This window comes from Peromyscus eremicus, chromosome 19 (genome assembly GCF_949786415.1).
Source record: "Peromyscus eremicus chromosome 19, PerEre_H2_v1, whole genome shotgun sequence".
NCBI lineage: Eukaryota > Metazoa > Chordata > Mammalia > Rodentia > Cricetidae > Peromyscus > Peromyscus eremicus.
Window position 1 is genome coordinate 4,522,810 of NC_081435.1, and position 14,577 is coordinate 4,537,386.

The 14,577-nt window shown below is 42.3% G+C and overlaps 1 protein-coding gene across 1 annotated transcript in view; it reads right to left on the reverse strand.

Moving 5' to 3' along the window:
- The window catches only part of Znf521 (zinc finger protein 521), a 286,221-nt gene that overhangs the window by 249,531 nt on the left and 22,113 nt on the right, over nucleotides 1-14,577 (reverse strand). Inside the window, exon 3 of the mRNA XM_059246530.1 lies at nucleotides 2,729-2,908. Within this exon, the coding sequence (XP_059102513.1) occupies nucleotides 2,729-2,908 (180 nt within the window). The remainder of the gene's footprint in view (nucleotides 1-2,728; nucleotides 2,909-14,577) is intronic.

Sequence of the window (14,577 nt, forward strand, 5' to 3'; positions counted from 1 at the left end):
GTGTCCTGGCCACGGCGCAGAATTTGGATGTGACTCTAAGGAAACAGACAAACCTACTCCTCTGATGGAAATCCTACAAAGTCTGTCAGGCACCCTTGTCAAAAATACCAAGAGAGATGGAGAAAGAATTCCTAATTGGTTAGGCCAGGCAGAGAGACAAGACAGTTAAATATTACAGGTGATCCTGTATTCAGGATGAGACAAAACAGAAAAAGTTATAAAGGACATTACTGGAACAAGTTGTTGCAATTCAAATATGGGTTATAGATTAGACATCAGTGACAACAAAATGAATATTAATTAGACATTTGTTGTTAAATGAATTTTAACGTTCTTGAATCTAGTAGCTACACAGAAGAATGGATGGGTCCCTAGAAATACCCAAGCTGCATTTCCAGGGATGTGATATTTTGACTGCCTTCAAATATTAAGAAAATGATGGTAAGCAAGGAAGAAAAAGGGAGGGAAGACAGGAGAAGCAAAGAAAACACATATTACAAAGTTTAAGTAACTGATGAGCCAATTAACTAACAGAGAAGAGTTCTTCAAATTACTTTGTAAGTTTTCTGTACATTTTAAATACTATCACAATAAAAGAGATGAGCCATGGTGAACTTTTTAATAAAGAACTTTGTTTACCTGGATTCCATTCAACGCTACCACAATAATCTGCTCAGGAAACCTTGTTAAAATGAAACACCCATTAAAATCTTACACAAATAGAAATATTCTAGGAAAACAGTTGGAGAATAACTTGTCTAATAAATATATTTCCTGACCATTGTTAGTGGAGGGAAGACCATGCTAGGAAAAAACAAGAGAGGGAAAAGGAGAGATCCACCCACAGGGATACGGGAGCCATGGCAACTTCAACAAGTGAGTGAAAGATGACATGTGACCAATAGTAAGGAAGAAACTGCATGGTCTACTGGTCCTGTAGCCAACCCAACCAACAAACATGGTATATACCCCTGCTTGGTATCTGGTTGCCCTTGGTACCCATGAGGATCAGTTCTAGTTCCCTAGAAGATACCACAGTTCTCAGATGATTGTGTTCCTTGTATATAATGGCACAGAATCTTCATGTCCTTATATATGGCCTCCTACGCACTCTAAGTCATCTCTATTACCATGAGCTTTACAATACAAATGCTAGGTAAGGGCTTGTACATAGTATGTAGGGAATAAGGACAAGAAAAGAAAAAGAATAAAATCTGCACCTGTGAACAAAATATTTCTCTAATACTTTTGATGAACAGCTGGTTGTACTGAGAGACACAGAATGCACAGATATCAAAGATAATTATATTTTTAAGGAGGAATATATTCTATAAAGCAAGTTTCAGCTTTATTCAATCATTATATTGCACATGCTATGCTTCTGTGGGTGTTAGATTTCCCTCTTCTGATGAGCGTCACAGCAGAGTATCCTGGCAGCCTTAGCGGCAGGCTAGTGGAGACCCAGCACTGTGCTGTGCTCAGCTAATGAAGGATGAAGACATAGCTCCTGCCCTCCATAAGCCCAAAATCTAATGATGGAGACAGGAAATGAGTACACGTGGTGAGAACTGCAGGATTCAGGTATTAAATAGTGGAAGCACCATGCGGGCCTGTGTGAAGCTCTGGACTTGATACCTTGTGCTGACCAGCTTGTATGTCAATCTGACACAAACTAGCATCATTTAGGAAAAAAAGGAGTCTTAATTGAGAAAATGTCTCCACTGGCCAGTAGACAAGTCTGTTAGGCATACTCTTGATTCATGATTGATGAGATACCCTAGCTCACTGTGGGTGGTATCACCCCTGAGCAGGTGGTTTAGGGTGCAATAAGAAAGCAGGCTGAGCAAGCCATGGGTGCAAGCCAGTAAGCAGCACCCTCCATGGCCTATGCGTCAGCTCCTGCTTCCAGGTTTCTGCCTTGATTTCCTGCTGTGACTCCTCTGCTTGATGGTCTAAAAGCTATGGGATGAAATGAACCCTTTCTTCCCCAAGTTGTTTTGGTCATACTGTTTATCACAGCAATAGAAACGTAACTGAGGCAATACCAAACAACAGTGGCAATAAAATAAGTGCTGGGACTTAATGAATGGGTATTTAAAAGGACACAAGAGGGTGCCTGATTTACACAGAGCAGGATCGGGGAAGGTTTTTTTGAAGAGATAATATTTAAGCTAAAATAAGTTAATAGATATTAAAATCTTAGAAAAATATTTAAAAAGGGTTTTGTTTTATTTTAGTCATTTAATACTCCATTTTATTCCTAACATCACAGTTAAAAAGTAAGCAAAATTAAATGCATATGTGTATATTTAGATATATATATATGTGTGTGTGTGTGTGTGTGTGTGTGTGTGTGTATGGATATATGCCTATGCATTCACATATGCACATACACTCCCAATTCAAACTCTTAAAGAACTGCAAGATTGAGGTCACCCCAGACAACCATTCTGGAATTTTTACTAAAGTACCTCTAGTCAGGAGTGTCCAACATCACCCTGAAACAGTATGCATCCCAAGGTGGCTAAGAATGCAACCCAGCGTACGTGTAGATGGCCCCATTGTGTCTCTGGTCGTAAGGCTGGACACCCCTGCTAGACTTACCTAGGATTTCAAGTGGACAGGGTAAAATGATTGGAGGCAAAACCACACAAAGGAACAAAGTGGCCGAAAAGAAACTCAGAACGGGGGCAGTGTGAGTCGCGGGGGAGTGATGAGCACTGTTTACCTGTCAGTTGGCATTGATGGATCTTGTGCTCTGTGATGTCGCTGAGTGACTCGAACACCTGGAGGCAGCTGTCACAGCTGTGCACAGCCTCGTCCTCCAAGTCCTCGCTGTCTTCCGGCCTCTTCTTGCAGTCTAGGGCCTCTCCATCTTCAGTCTTGTCTTCAAGTTTACAGTTGGGGTCTGAAAAAAAAATCAAGACTGTAAGGACGGGCTTGAAAGACCGGCTTTTGTAAAGCAGCATTTCATCTTCTTGCTACCAGCACCAGGGAGCTGTGATGGAGGGCTTGGCTGCTGAGTGTTAACACAGAAGGATCAAAAGTGTCCGTTTTCACTATCAGCCGAGTTTTTCTCCCCACTACATAACCCTTTTCATACACCACCCCCTTCCCACAAACCATGCTGAAACTTCACTTTGTCTTTCTTTAACTGCCTTTTAGGAGTTTTTCATTAAAAGGGAAAGATAAATCACTTTTAAAATAAACAGTCTTCAATGGAAAGGAAAAAGAAACTACTACCAAGAATGAACCCCTTTCTGCTAAATATATTCTTTCATGGGAAATTACCAGATCATACAAAAGCCTAGAATCAGCTAAGCTAATTACCATAGGCAAGAAATTGACCTTTGCTTATAAACTAGTCAAAAGGCACAGTTCCTCCATTCCCTGTGACATGGAGACAGCAAAGCCGGCTGTACCTCCCAGCCAAGCACCCTTCCCGGCACAGACACAAGCGAAACACATTGCTTTGTCTTTGGATTTCCAGATTATACAGAAAAAAAAAAACAAAGATATGAACAACAATTATAATTACAATCGAGTTAAAAACCTAAGACGGCATTATCAGTGTGGCAAAGCTACACACTGTGCAAACCAAAAATAGTCCTATCTTTAGCCTAAGAATGGTCCCCAAAAGGCAGGGCAGATAAAGAGTAAGGCGCAGATACTGTATTTGCTGAGAGTTCCATGTATAGATCATGTATGCTGCTGCTTGATTCACTATAGAGAAGTCTACCTAGTTCAATCACCGAAACCACACACACACACACACACACACACACACACACACACACACACACATGTATGTATGTATGTATGTATGTATGTATGTATGTATGGTAAAGAAGAGAAATACCGCCCCAAATCCCTAGTGCCTTTGCTCTTGTCTGTAGAAATGGAAGAGGGGAGGGGAGTGAGAAGAGGAAAGCGGAGGGCAGACAGGTGAGGACAGAGGAACAAGAGCTACCCCAGGAGAAAGTAGGATCATATCGTCAATGGCTTAACTTGGGGGATAGTCATTTCTAATAACAGAAAAGCCCTCCATAACCAGATATAAACTGCATTTCTAATCAAATCAAGGTTTCTTTTTATAACAAAGTCTCACGTAGCCAAGGCTGTCCTTAAATTCACTACGTAGCTGAGGATAACCTTGAACTTCTGATCATTCTGCCTCCACTTGCCCAGTGTAGGGTAAGAGGCAGGTAGTACCAGCCCTGTTCTGTGTTGTGCTGGAGATGGAACCCATGGCTTTGTATGCGCTAGGCAAGCATTCTACCCACTAAGCTACATCCCCATCCCCAGTCCAGAGTTTCTATTTTCTTTTTTTTTTTTTTTTTTTTTTTTTTTTTGGTTTTTCGAGACAGGGTTTCTCTGTATAGCTTTGCGCCTTTCCTGGAACTTGCTTTGGAGACCAGGCTGGCCTCGAACTCACAGAGATCAGCCTGCCTCTGCCTCCCGAGTGCTGCAATTAAAGGCATGCGCCACTACCACCCGGCTGAGTTTCCAATTCTTTAAGATCTTGTCCAACCAATGAAAATTACAAATGGGTTTTATCAAGGTACAGAAGACAGAAGATAATGTATACTACATTATCTGGAGCCATATATTCAATATGACTATAATATTGATTTGAATGACTATACTTTATTGGATTATTTAAATATGAGACATTTAATATCTCATTGAATATTAGAAATGCTACAACCAAGATACCACAAGACCAACATTTGCCAAATCTTTCTTAGAAAGTCCACAGAGGCTTCCACTGAGCCCTCCTGCAGCTAGGAGAGGCTGCCTGCTCACCTGCAGGTTACATGCTTCCAGGAACCTACAGCATGCCCTTCTCTGTCTATCTATTAAAGATTTCTTTGAATCTGAAATAAATAAGCTTAACTTCATCATCACTTTTAAATGATTTAGACAAACCAAAATCAACTTCTATTTCAATGTATACGGTAACCTCAGGGGGTCGTGGGAAAAGCAGGTGCCCACCTCAGACAGCAAGTCATTTTGTGTCTGTTCGTCTTAAGGAACACGGTATTTAAGTAATTGGCAATTTGCGTTAATTTGCCATCTGGAAAATTATTACCTCAGGACCCTCCATATGACCATCTCAATACACTGGAGGTCCCACTGGTCCTTTGGGAGGGGTATGACAAGATCCTTTGCTTTTCTCCTCTCTCTGCCCAGGGGGGCACCATCTCCAGGTGAGTGCTTAGCAAATACTATTTAATGGAAAGAGAATGCCTTAAAGAAGGAGGAGGAAAGATCCTTTCCTGGTATTTTGTCTGTAAAATGGGAACAGACCAGTTGCCTCCAAATGTAAAAAGTATCCACACGCCTACATTCTCCAAGACTGACATGTTATGACCCACTGCATTGGTGTTTCCTGCTTTCAAATGTTCTGTCTGGAGTTACAGACTCAACACTTTGGTAATGGTCCAAATATCTCCCACAGACTGAAGCCAAATAGGCACAGACTGCCAACCCAGAGGGCAATTCAAAAAAGGAAATAACTGTCCCACTTCGGCAAATGACCCCACACCAGCAAATGCTTGCTGGGGGCAGGATGCACATGCTGAATATTCTTCCTTGTTTAGCCTGAGTTTCCAGTTTCTGAAAAAACCGACAGCATTCAGGGAAATGTGGGTGTTGGTTCTGAATTTTAATGTGATTATTTAGATGCTGTGCATCAGGTTTTCAGACCTGTTTGTTTTTAAATACGGAGACTGAATACTTTAAGTAATACGCAGAGAGAAAGGATAAAAAGTCACCTTCCTCATTATTCAAGAGTATGAGTATTTTACACAAGACTAGTATCAAAAATACCAAACAAATCTGAATGCACAGGGCTTCTGCTCGTCCAGGCTGCAGAGGAACCTGCCTATGCCTTCACTCACTACTGCTGGTTTCTAGAGGGAGGGTCATTTTAAGACTAATAAAAATGTTTTGCCTGCACTTCTGGGTTTACAGATAGGAGCCTTTGGGGACTAAAGTCAGTCAAGCTTATTCACTTCTGCTGCAACTTTAGGATGCATGCTCCAGCCAACTGGCGGATTTGTTTTTAGGTCAACACTTAAGTGGGACCCTCTGGGAGGCGGGTTCGATTATAGCCTATGAGGCCTCCGTGTGGGGAGTACCAGATTCTCAGTCTCTTTCCTTGTGAGGCACTCTCCCCCAACCTCCACCCGGAATTCTTTCTTGGCCATTCACAAGATGTGTTTATTTGTGTGAGGGTTTCTGTTCCTGATGCCAATAGGTGTGGGAGGCATCTAGAAAGCTTGCATTGTCAACCATTTTCTTTCCCACAGGTGGTTACACTTCAGTAATTGCACATGGCCTTAGTGATGGAGTTTTTATAAAGTCCTTTGAGATCCAATCATAAAAAATAATTGTATTACTCTGCTAGTCATCCAAACCCCCGACTTCAGCCTAAGGGTTATAAACAGGAGACCTAGGCCTGCGAGTGTCGCCCAGCCCCCAGCACTGCTGCCTGAGGGACGTCTGTTCTTCCAACCACATTGTTGCCTATAAACCGTGTCACAGGGCAGGATTTTAAAACAGCCCCCCTCAGGCCCCCAAAGGGTAACAGCAAAGCAGACTGTACCTCAGGAACCTTTTTCTCCAGCTGCCCCAAATGATGCTGTTTCAACATGTGGCATCCATCACAAAAGATCTTACTTGCTGACCCAACTTTCCAGCTCATCCTTTCAAAGGGGGGCTGTGGGAGCCTGGATTTATAGTGTTCTGATCTGAACTAAAGGTTGACTTTTGGAATAGAGGCGCAATTGTTATTACTACAATAAATGGCGGCATTCTGTTTCCAGTTTTGTTAACATTACCTACAAATGAGGGTTTGAAAGAGGCATGATTTTCCTCTCATTATGGTCTCTGGCAGTTAGACTTTCCTTCCTCCTCTTCTCAAGGACTGTTATTGCTTTAACTTGGTTTAATAAAATTACAACTTTGGGGAAAATGAAAAATTGCCCTGGCTTGAAAGTGTTGGAGGCAATAAAGGCATGGACTTCAATTAATTTCAAGTGTGGGATCAGTTTAAGGCCAAGCAGCAGAAATTCTATTCTGTCCATGTAAAAATGAGGTTTCACCACATTTACTTTTTTATAACCTATATAAAAGTCAAGTAAAAGTAATGAATACCTAAAGCCATCTCAGCGGACTGGCAGGGACTATCTGAATGCTTGAAACTCATCTTACATATTTCTCTGTGTGCAACAAGGATGCCATGCCTGATCAAAGCTAAAATGTCAAACTACTAAGAAAACAGCCCAAATTCTGAGCCTTCTGCTGCCTGGAAATGGACCTCCTTCCAAGCCACTTTTGCATGGAAAAGCACCAGCAAAAGGAAGAAAAATGAAGAGATCATGTGGTTATAATTATTACCAGGTTACCCGGCAAGGACTATTTCTGCAGCTCAGTGATGAAGTAAAACTCTGTCGCTCTCGTCTCCCACTAGTGTCCATCGCAAAACAACTGCCTCATTAAATCTCTGCAGTAAGATTAATATGCCGTAGCTGCACTACATTTATAACTTGCTACTCTATAAAAAGCACATTTAATGGTAAGAGCCAGAGCCGAGATACAAAGTATTACTATAAAAACTTCTGGCAGCGAGAAAGAGCGCAGGCCCTGGTCCTTCTTTGCAGGAGATATAAATGAGGCTTTCCCTGGTTAATTCCATGCATGAAGCTCTACCTTAAAAACCAGACTAGGTTTTTATGAGGGTGGCAAGAACACAAGATTCTAGTGATGCCCTAAGTATGAATGCAGGAAGATTACTTAGCAACGGAGACAGGTGAGACATGAATGAACCCAAAAAGTTACACATGTACACAGGCATGCAGACTTCAAACTAGACCGTATCCTAACAATTTGTTCTTGGGCACAGCCAGCTTCTCACCAAATGGAACCATAGCATGAACTGCTCAATCTTAACCAACACAGTACCAACTCAGAAAAATACATATTTTTTAAAAATTTTATTTCACTTTCATGACCACACTCATGGGGAACTTAATTATTTGAAGCTATAAAAACTAAAAATATTCCAAAAATGTGGTTCCAATATTACAGTATAGTAGGAGAGTAAAGATGTAAGGTTTGCTCCAGTACTACAGTATAACAGGAGAGTAAAGATGTAAGGTTTGCTCCAATACTACAGTACAGCGGGAGAGTAAAGGTGTAAGAGTTTGTTAAAATACTACAGTACAGCTGGAGAAAAAAGATGTAAGGGTTTGCCCCAATACTACAGTACAGTGGGAGAGTAAAGATGTGAGGTTTGCCCCAATATTACAGAACAGAGGGAGAGTAAAGATGTAAGGTTTGCTCTAGTACTACAGTATAACAGGAGAGTAAAGATGTAGGGTTTGCTCCAGTACTACAGTACAGCTGGAGAAAAAAGATGTAAGGTTTGCTCCATTGCAGAGTAGTTAAGGAGGAACCAATAAGATTCATCAGCAGGTAAAGGCCCTTGCCACCAAACCTGATGACCTGTGTTTGATCTCTGGGACCCATGATGGATGCACTCCATGGCACACAGGGTTCCGAACACACACACATGCACACACACACACACACACACACACACACCACACTAAATAAATAATGTAATTTTTAATGGAAAAAAATGAAAGTAAGAATATCTTCTACAAAGACTCAGCATTAAAACCCTATGTCTTACTTTTGGGAGCTCTGTGGTAACTAAGCAAACTAACAATTCATATAAACACATTTCATACTCATATCTTCCATAAAGCACTACAGAACATGACCAAATACTTCAGGTTAACAACCATTTTGTGCCAAATGATAATTAATGATGCAGTCTTGTATGTAAAGCTTCTATGTGGGTTGGGGAGAGGGATTCGTGGGTTAAAGTGTTTGTACTGAAAGCAAGAGGATCTGAGTTCAAATCCCCAGAAGCCACTAAAGAGCCAGATGCACATTGCAAGAGACTGTAACACTAGAGAGTCCCACGAGGAGACAGGGCTAGATACAGAAGTGCAGAAATCTCAGAAGCTCTTTGGGCTAGATAGCTTGGGGTTGGCAACAGAAATACAACCAAGATGCGCTACGTCAAACATGGTGGAAGAGGAGGATGGGAACTTGAGGTTGTACTCTGACCTCTATACATGTACATGAGCTTTGGACAAACACACCTTCACTTATACACATGATTGCAGAAGTGCATGGACACACACTGTATACACTCACACTCACACACAAATACAAACAAACAAATACATAAATGAAGTACACATCTACAGATAACGAGGTGTCTGTTGGCTGACATATTTAGGAGCTAGAGAAGAAAGCAGAGGCTACTGTTTAAAGGGAACCATATGGGAAAAGTATTCTTCCCACATGTCTTCAGACCATGCTTACTAAGCTTTCTTTACTTTTTCCCCCTAAACACAGGGAGGGGCCATCTTTAGGCTCTGAGGAGAGGTTAACGAGAAACAGAAAACCTTCCTGGTGGTCAAAAACTAAAAGGCGGGATCATTGCTTTGAGATTTCTGGGCTCTAGATATGCATTCTAACTTGAAATCCCCAAAGATGAAAACAGCTTTGGGGAAAATAAATTGTACACTGTCGCACAACAGCAAGAAGCCTTAGTGAAGGCGTGCGGCACGCCAGACTGGGCAGCCAGCCGTCAGTCACACTCTTGCCTGCTGGCAGCTGTCTCCTGTTTAGTCTGTCAAATCAAGGTAAACAAACAAACAAAGAAAACAAAACAGAAACAGAAGAATCAGTTGGGGGACTAGATTCAACCACCCTGGAGCTGTAGCCTCGGCTTGGAGAGACAAGAGACAGAGATCCCACATACAGCATGGGTAGGTACCAGCAGGTCCCCACAGCGCACATGGTCGAGGTCCAGACTGTGTTCTTGGGGCGGGGATAGCTTACTGGTCAAGAGCATGGACTGCTCTTCCAGAGGAAAAGAGTCTAGGTGCTAGCACATACAGTGGGCAGCTAACAGCCTGTCCCTCCAGTTCTACGGGATCTGACATCCTCTTCTGACCTCGGCAGGTACCTACACTCACATGCACATACCCACACACAGACTCACACACATACACATTATTCAAAACAAAATAAACCTTTCAAAAGTATATTACCCTCTTCAGCCTGGTTATGTGGAGCACATCTGTAATCTCAGTACTAGAAAGGGGACGGCAGGAGAGTTGCAAGTTGGTGATCAGCCTGGGCTACATAGCAAGACCTTGTCTCAAAAAAAAAAAAAATTAATGACTCTCTTTTCTGTAATGTTTACTTTCTACCTACTCCATTCTCCAAAAGCTATGAAGTTATTTTTTTAAAGGAAGGAGAAAACCACTTCCATCTGCTCGTTGTCTTTTGTCTACAAAACCCTTAAAGATGGGAAGGATTGTCTCTGCATTACAACAAATCACTGCTGATATTTGGAACCTCTGTGGTTTTGCTTGACTGTTCTCAGGTCTGTTGGGCTCCCTGAAGACCACAGAGGAGCACCACAGAAGCACCCTTATCGAGAAGAACCAGCCAAACATGAGCTCATCTACTCTTTCTGTCCACAGTGATGCTCCTTGTACGGGATGCCAAGCAGGGGCAATGAGCCTTGGAAGAAGAGAAAACATTCATGCATGCACAGCTTGGAAACAACTGGAAAGGCCCAGTTCCGACCAGAAAACCTAACCGAAATGCCCTTCCTCCATTCTGTTGTCTGTATCATTTAATCAAAGGACCAAGTATTTCAGTGATCCTACATTCAAATCAGAGAACCCACATGGCAGCTCACAACTGTCTGCAACTCCAGTGCCAGTGCATCTGACACCCTCACACAGATATACATGCAGGCAAAACACCAATGCACATAAAAAAGTAACAAGTTATTGAGAGAGAGAGAGACAGAGACAGAGACAGAGACAGAGAGAGAGAGAGAGAGACAGAGAGAGAGACAGAGACAGAGAAAGAGGTTACAAGCGTCGCCCTACTTCCAGCTCATCTATTTCAGGATGAGTCGCTATGTCTGCCTTGCCACACTTCAGCAAGCAAACGTTTCCCGGGCACCTGGGAGTTCAAAACTGAAGATGAAGCCGTTCCTGCCTCCAGAAAGCTTATGATCTACCATCATTTCCAAGCTGTTGGTCAGGAGCAGTTGCAGAGGTTTGGTTATGCCGGTTTCAGCACTCAGAGTGGCTGGGACAGACTGAGGTCACTAGAAGCTACAAATGTTCCCTAGGACCTTGGGCCCTTTGGTTCATTTACCCAGGTCCGCCATTCAAAACATTTTCCCTGTGCCATGACATGTTGAACACAGCAAACTCGTCGTGGGAGAGAGAAAAACGGAAAACTTAGTGATGTCAGCAGGAGGACGACAGGCGGCTAACTGGGGATGGGCACATCTTACCCAGTACAGAGCAGCTTGTTAAGGAGAAATAACAAAGAACACAAGTAGAACTCGGCTTCCCAAACCAAGGGCACAGATGCCAAAAGCAACATGCTACCTTCAAGAAAACCCAAGTACCTCTGCACTCGTCCAACACAGGCACTGGTAGAACACAACAGAGGGGAGAGCGGCTGGAAACGCGGCCACAAACATCCTGAGTTTTTCCAGCTAACATCAGTGCCAGGATCCAGTGGGGGTTTCCAAGCAGGGGTGTGATGGATCCCTTTTAGAAAGATGCTGCAGTGGTTGGTCACAGAGACGACGCACTAGGAAAGCGCAGACCAGGAAACGGAACGCTGTGACTGCTGCAGCATAAACAAGGTAAGAGGGAGGGGGTGTTGATTCACCTGATGGTTTCTATTTCTTGGCCACTGCAGACAGTGTTAGTCAAATAGTCATAATATCTCTGAGCAAGACGCTTACACTCTCGGTGATTATTGAAACACTATCTTAGGAGTGTTTTAAACAAGCAGCACCAGCCTCCACAACCTAACAGTGCTTGTACATCAGAGCAGTCCTTTCCTTCACATGTTCAGAAGGTGAGCTCCCAATCCATTCACAAAAAAAAAAAAAAATCAACCCATTACTGTCACTCAGTTCTCTTCATTCATAACTTTATTTCTTTGTTTTGTTTCAGAACTTTGAATGTTCCTCTTCTAAACTGCAATGCTACATCTGAAAGGCAGGAACAAATGGATTTGTGTGGAGACTGTCAATACAACATTTTGAACACTCAGTATTCTGTTAAACAGATTCATTCCAACCTGGAACAGGAAGTTTTTTGTTCTCTTTTTCCCCCTTCAGCGCTTGCCTTGCAATCAGCATAGGACCTGAGTTCGGTCCCCAGGCCAGGAATGACCAGACACACTATAATCCCAGCACTGGGGAAGGCTGGCCGGTCAGCATAGCCTAATGGCAAGCTCCAGGCCAATCAGAAACACTGTCTCCAAAGACGGTGGGCAGGATTCTTTAGAAACAACACTCAAGGTTGTCTTCTGGCCTCAAGGGCATGAGCAAGCACATGAGTGTATACACACACACACACACACACACACACACACACACACACACATTTAATTAATAATGCAGAAAGTGGTTCTTAGACATCCTTACACACAGGTAGCAACCCCACATTTGTAAGTGATCCTGTTTAGGGAAATAAGCGGAATCTAAACAAATGTTTTGATAACACAATAACTCAACAAAAGAAGAAAAAGAAAAATCCTATAAAATATGGTATATATGTAGGCAATAAAAGATTGGAGCAAAACTCAAGGTTGTGGCTTGCGGCTTACAAGCTATTGACAATGATAAGAAAACCGATGTTTAATTGGGGAAAAAATAAGCCATTTTGTCTTTTTCTAGTTGCATTAATAAATCTGAAAGGACAACCAACCCAGAATGTCTGTTCCCTTTAGCCTAATGCAAAACAAGAAAAGCCACATGACCAAAAATAAACTACGAAAATAGATGAGTATTGATCTGGTATCATTTCTGCGGCACCTTCCTTGAGGAACTGGGAACAAAGGAAATTAAACAGCATCATTTAAACTTTTTCAATTTCGATTTCCTAGAACACAAAATAATTCCTTGAATTTAAAAATAAATGATATTTCTCTTTAGTTTTAATGCAATTTCTTCCCCCAAAAATGACCTTAAAAATGCAGTTTTTCCTACAGAACTAGCAACCTTACCAAATGTACATTCAATCTGCATGTATCTGCAGAGAGGTAATAAAGACACTAGATTGATTTGCATAATCAATACACAATTTACAGAGCTGCCCAGACAGAACCAGAAGAGAGTGTGGATGCCATCATCTTAACTACTATAAATTAATAGTTGTTTGTGAAAACATGATCCCATTTACACTGTCTCAGTCTTGATTTGACAGGAGGCTGTGGTCATAGATTAAATATTTTTACAGTATTTATGAGACATAAATGTATTTTCAAGCAGAGTTTGGTAACACATACCTGTAATCATAGCACTTGGGAAGTGGAGGCAGGGGGATCAGGAATTCCAAGTCAGCCTGGGCTCTACATTGTGTTTGAAACCAGCCCTACCTACATGAGATCTCATTTCAAAAAAAGAAGCATGGGGCTTAGCAGTTAAGCTACTGATGTACTGATGTACAGCAGACTCGGGTCATGGTTCAGGTACCATGTTGGGTAGCTCACAACCACCTGTAATGCCAGCTCTGGGGATCTGAAGTTGCTAGCCTCCACAGGTATCTGCATTCACATCCACAGACCCATACATGGGTAACTAAAAAATAAAATCTTTTTAAATAAATGAGATAAAATCATTTTTAACCAGATAACCTCTAACTGTGCACAAAGTAAAATCAACTTGATAACTTACATGGAGGTAGAAATTGTTGGTAACTACCCACATGTATTTATTCATTCTCCAACGTGTGCTTTAATAAACGGAATCTGTGTATATGTGTTTAGAAACGTAATTTTCAGTAAATGCATGCAGAAGTTCTTTCAGAAGAAACCAGAAAACCCAAGGCTTGTTCATTCCTCTTTCCTTCACTCCTTTATTTCTGTCTGTCTTCATTTTGTTAGTAAACGCACGATGGGTTTCATGCGAACATTTTTATGCACGCTTACCATGCCTTTCCCATCTTATTTTCTAGGGTGTTCGAGGTGTGCTGTTGCTGCTATCCGCCTGTGTTCCTTGTGGTCCCAGGACATCCAGCCTGAGGTCTCTTCCTGCTAAGCACCCCTCTATCCCTGAGCTGCACTCAGCTGTCATCATTGTAAAAGCCACCCCTGGTTTGTGTCTGCAGATCAAGCTGAGTCTCCACCCCAGCGAGTCGACTGGCCTTCATGGGAAATCATCAAGAGTGAGACTTTGAGAGGCTAGAGAAGTGGTTAAGGGCATGTACCATTGCTGCAAAGGACACACGTTGGGCAGCTCACAACTGCCAGTAACTCCAGCTCCAGGGGGTCTGATGGCCCTTTCTAGCCTCAGCTGCCACCTGTACTCTCATGAACACACACACACACACACACACCACACCACACACACACACACACCACACACACACCACACCACACATATACACATATACACACACACACACACACCACACACATACACATTACAACACACAATAC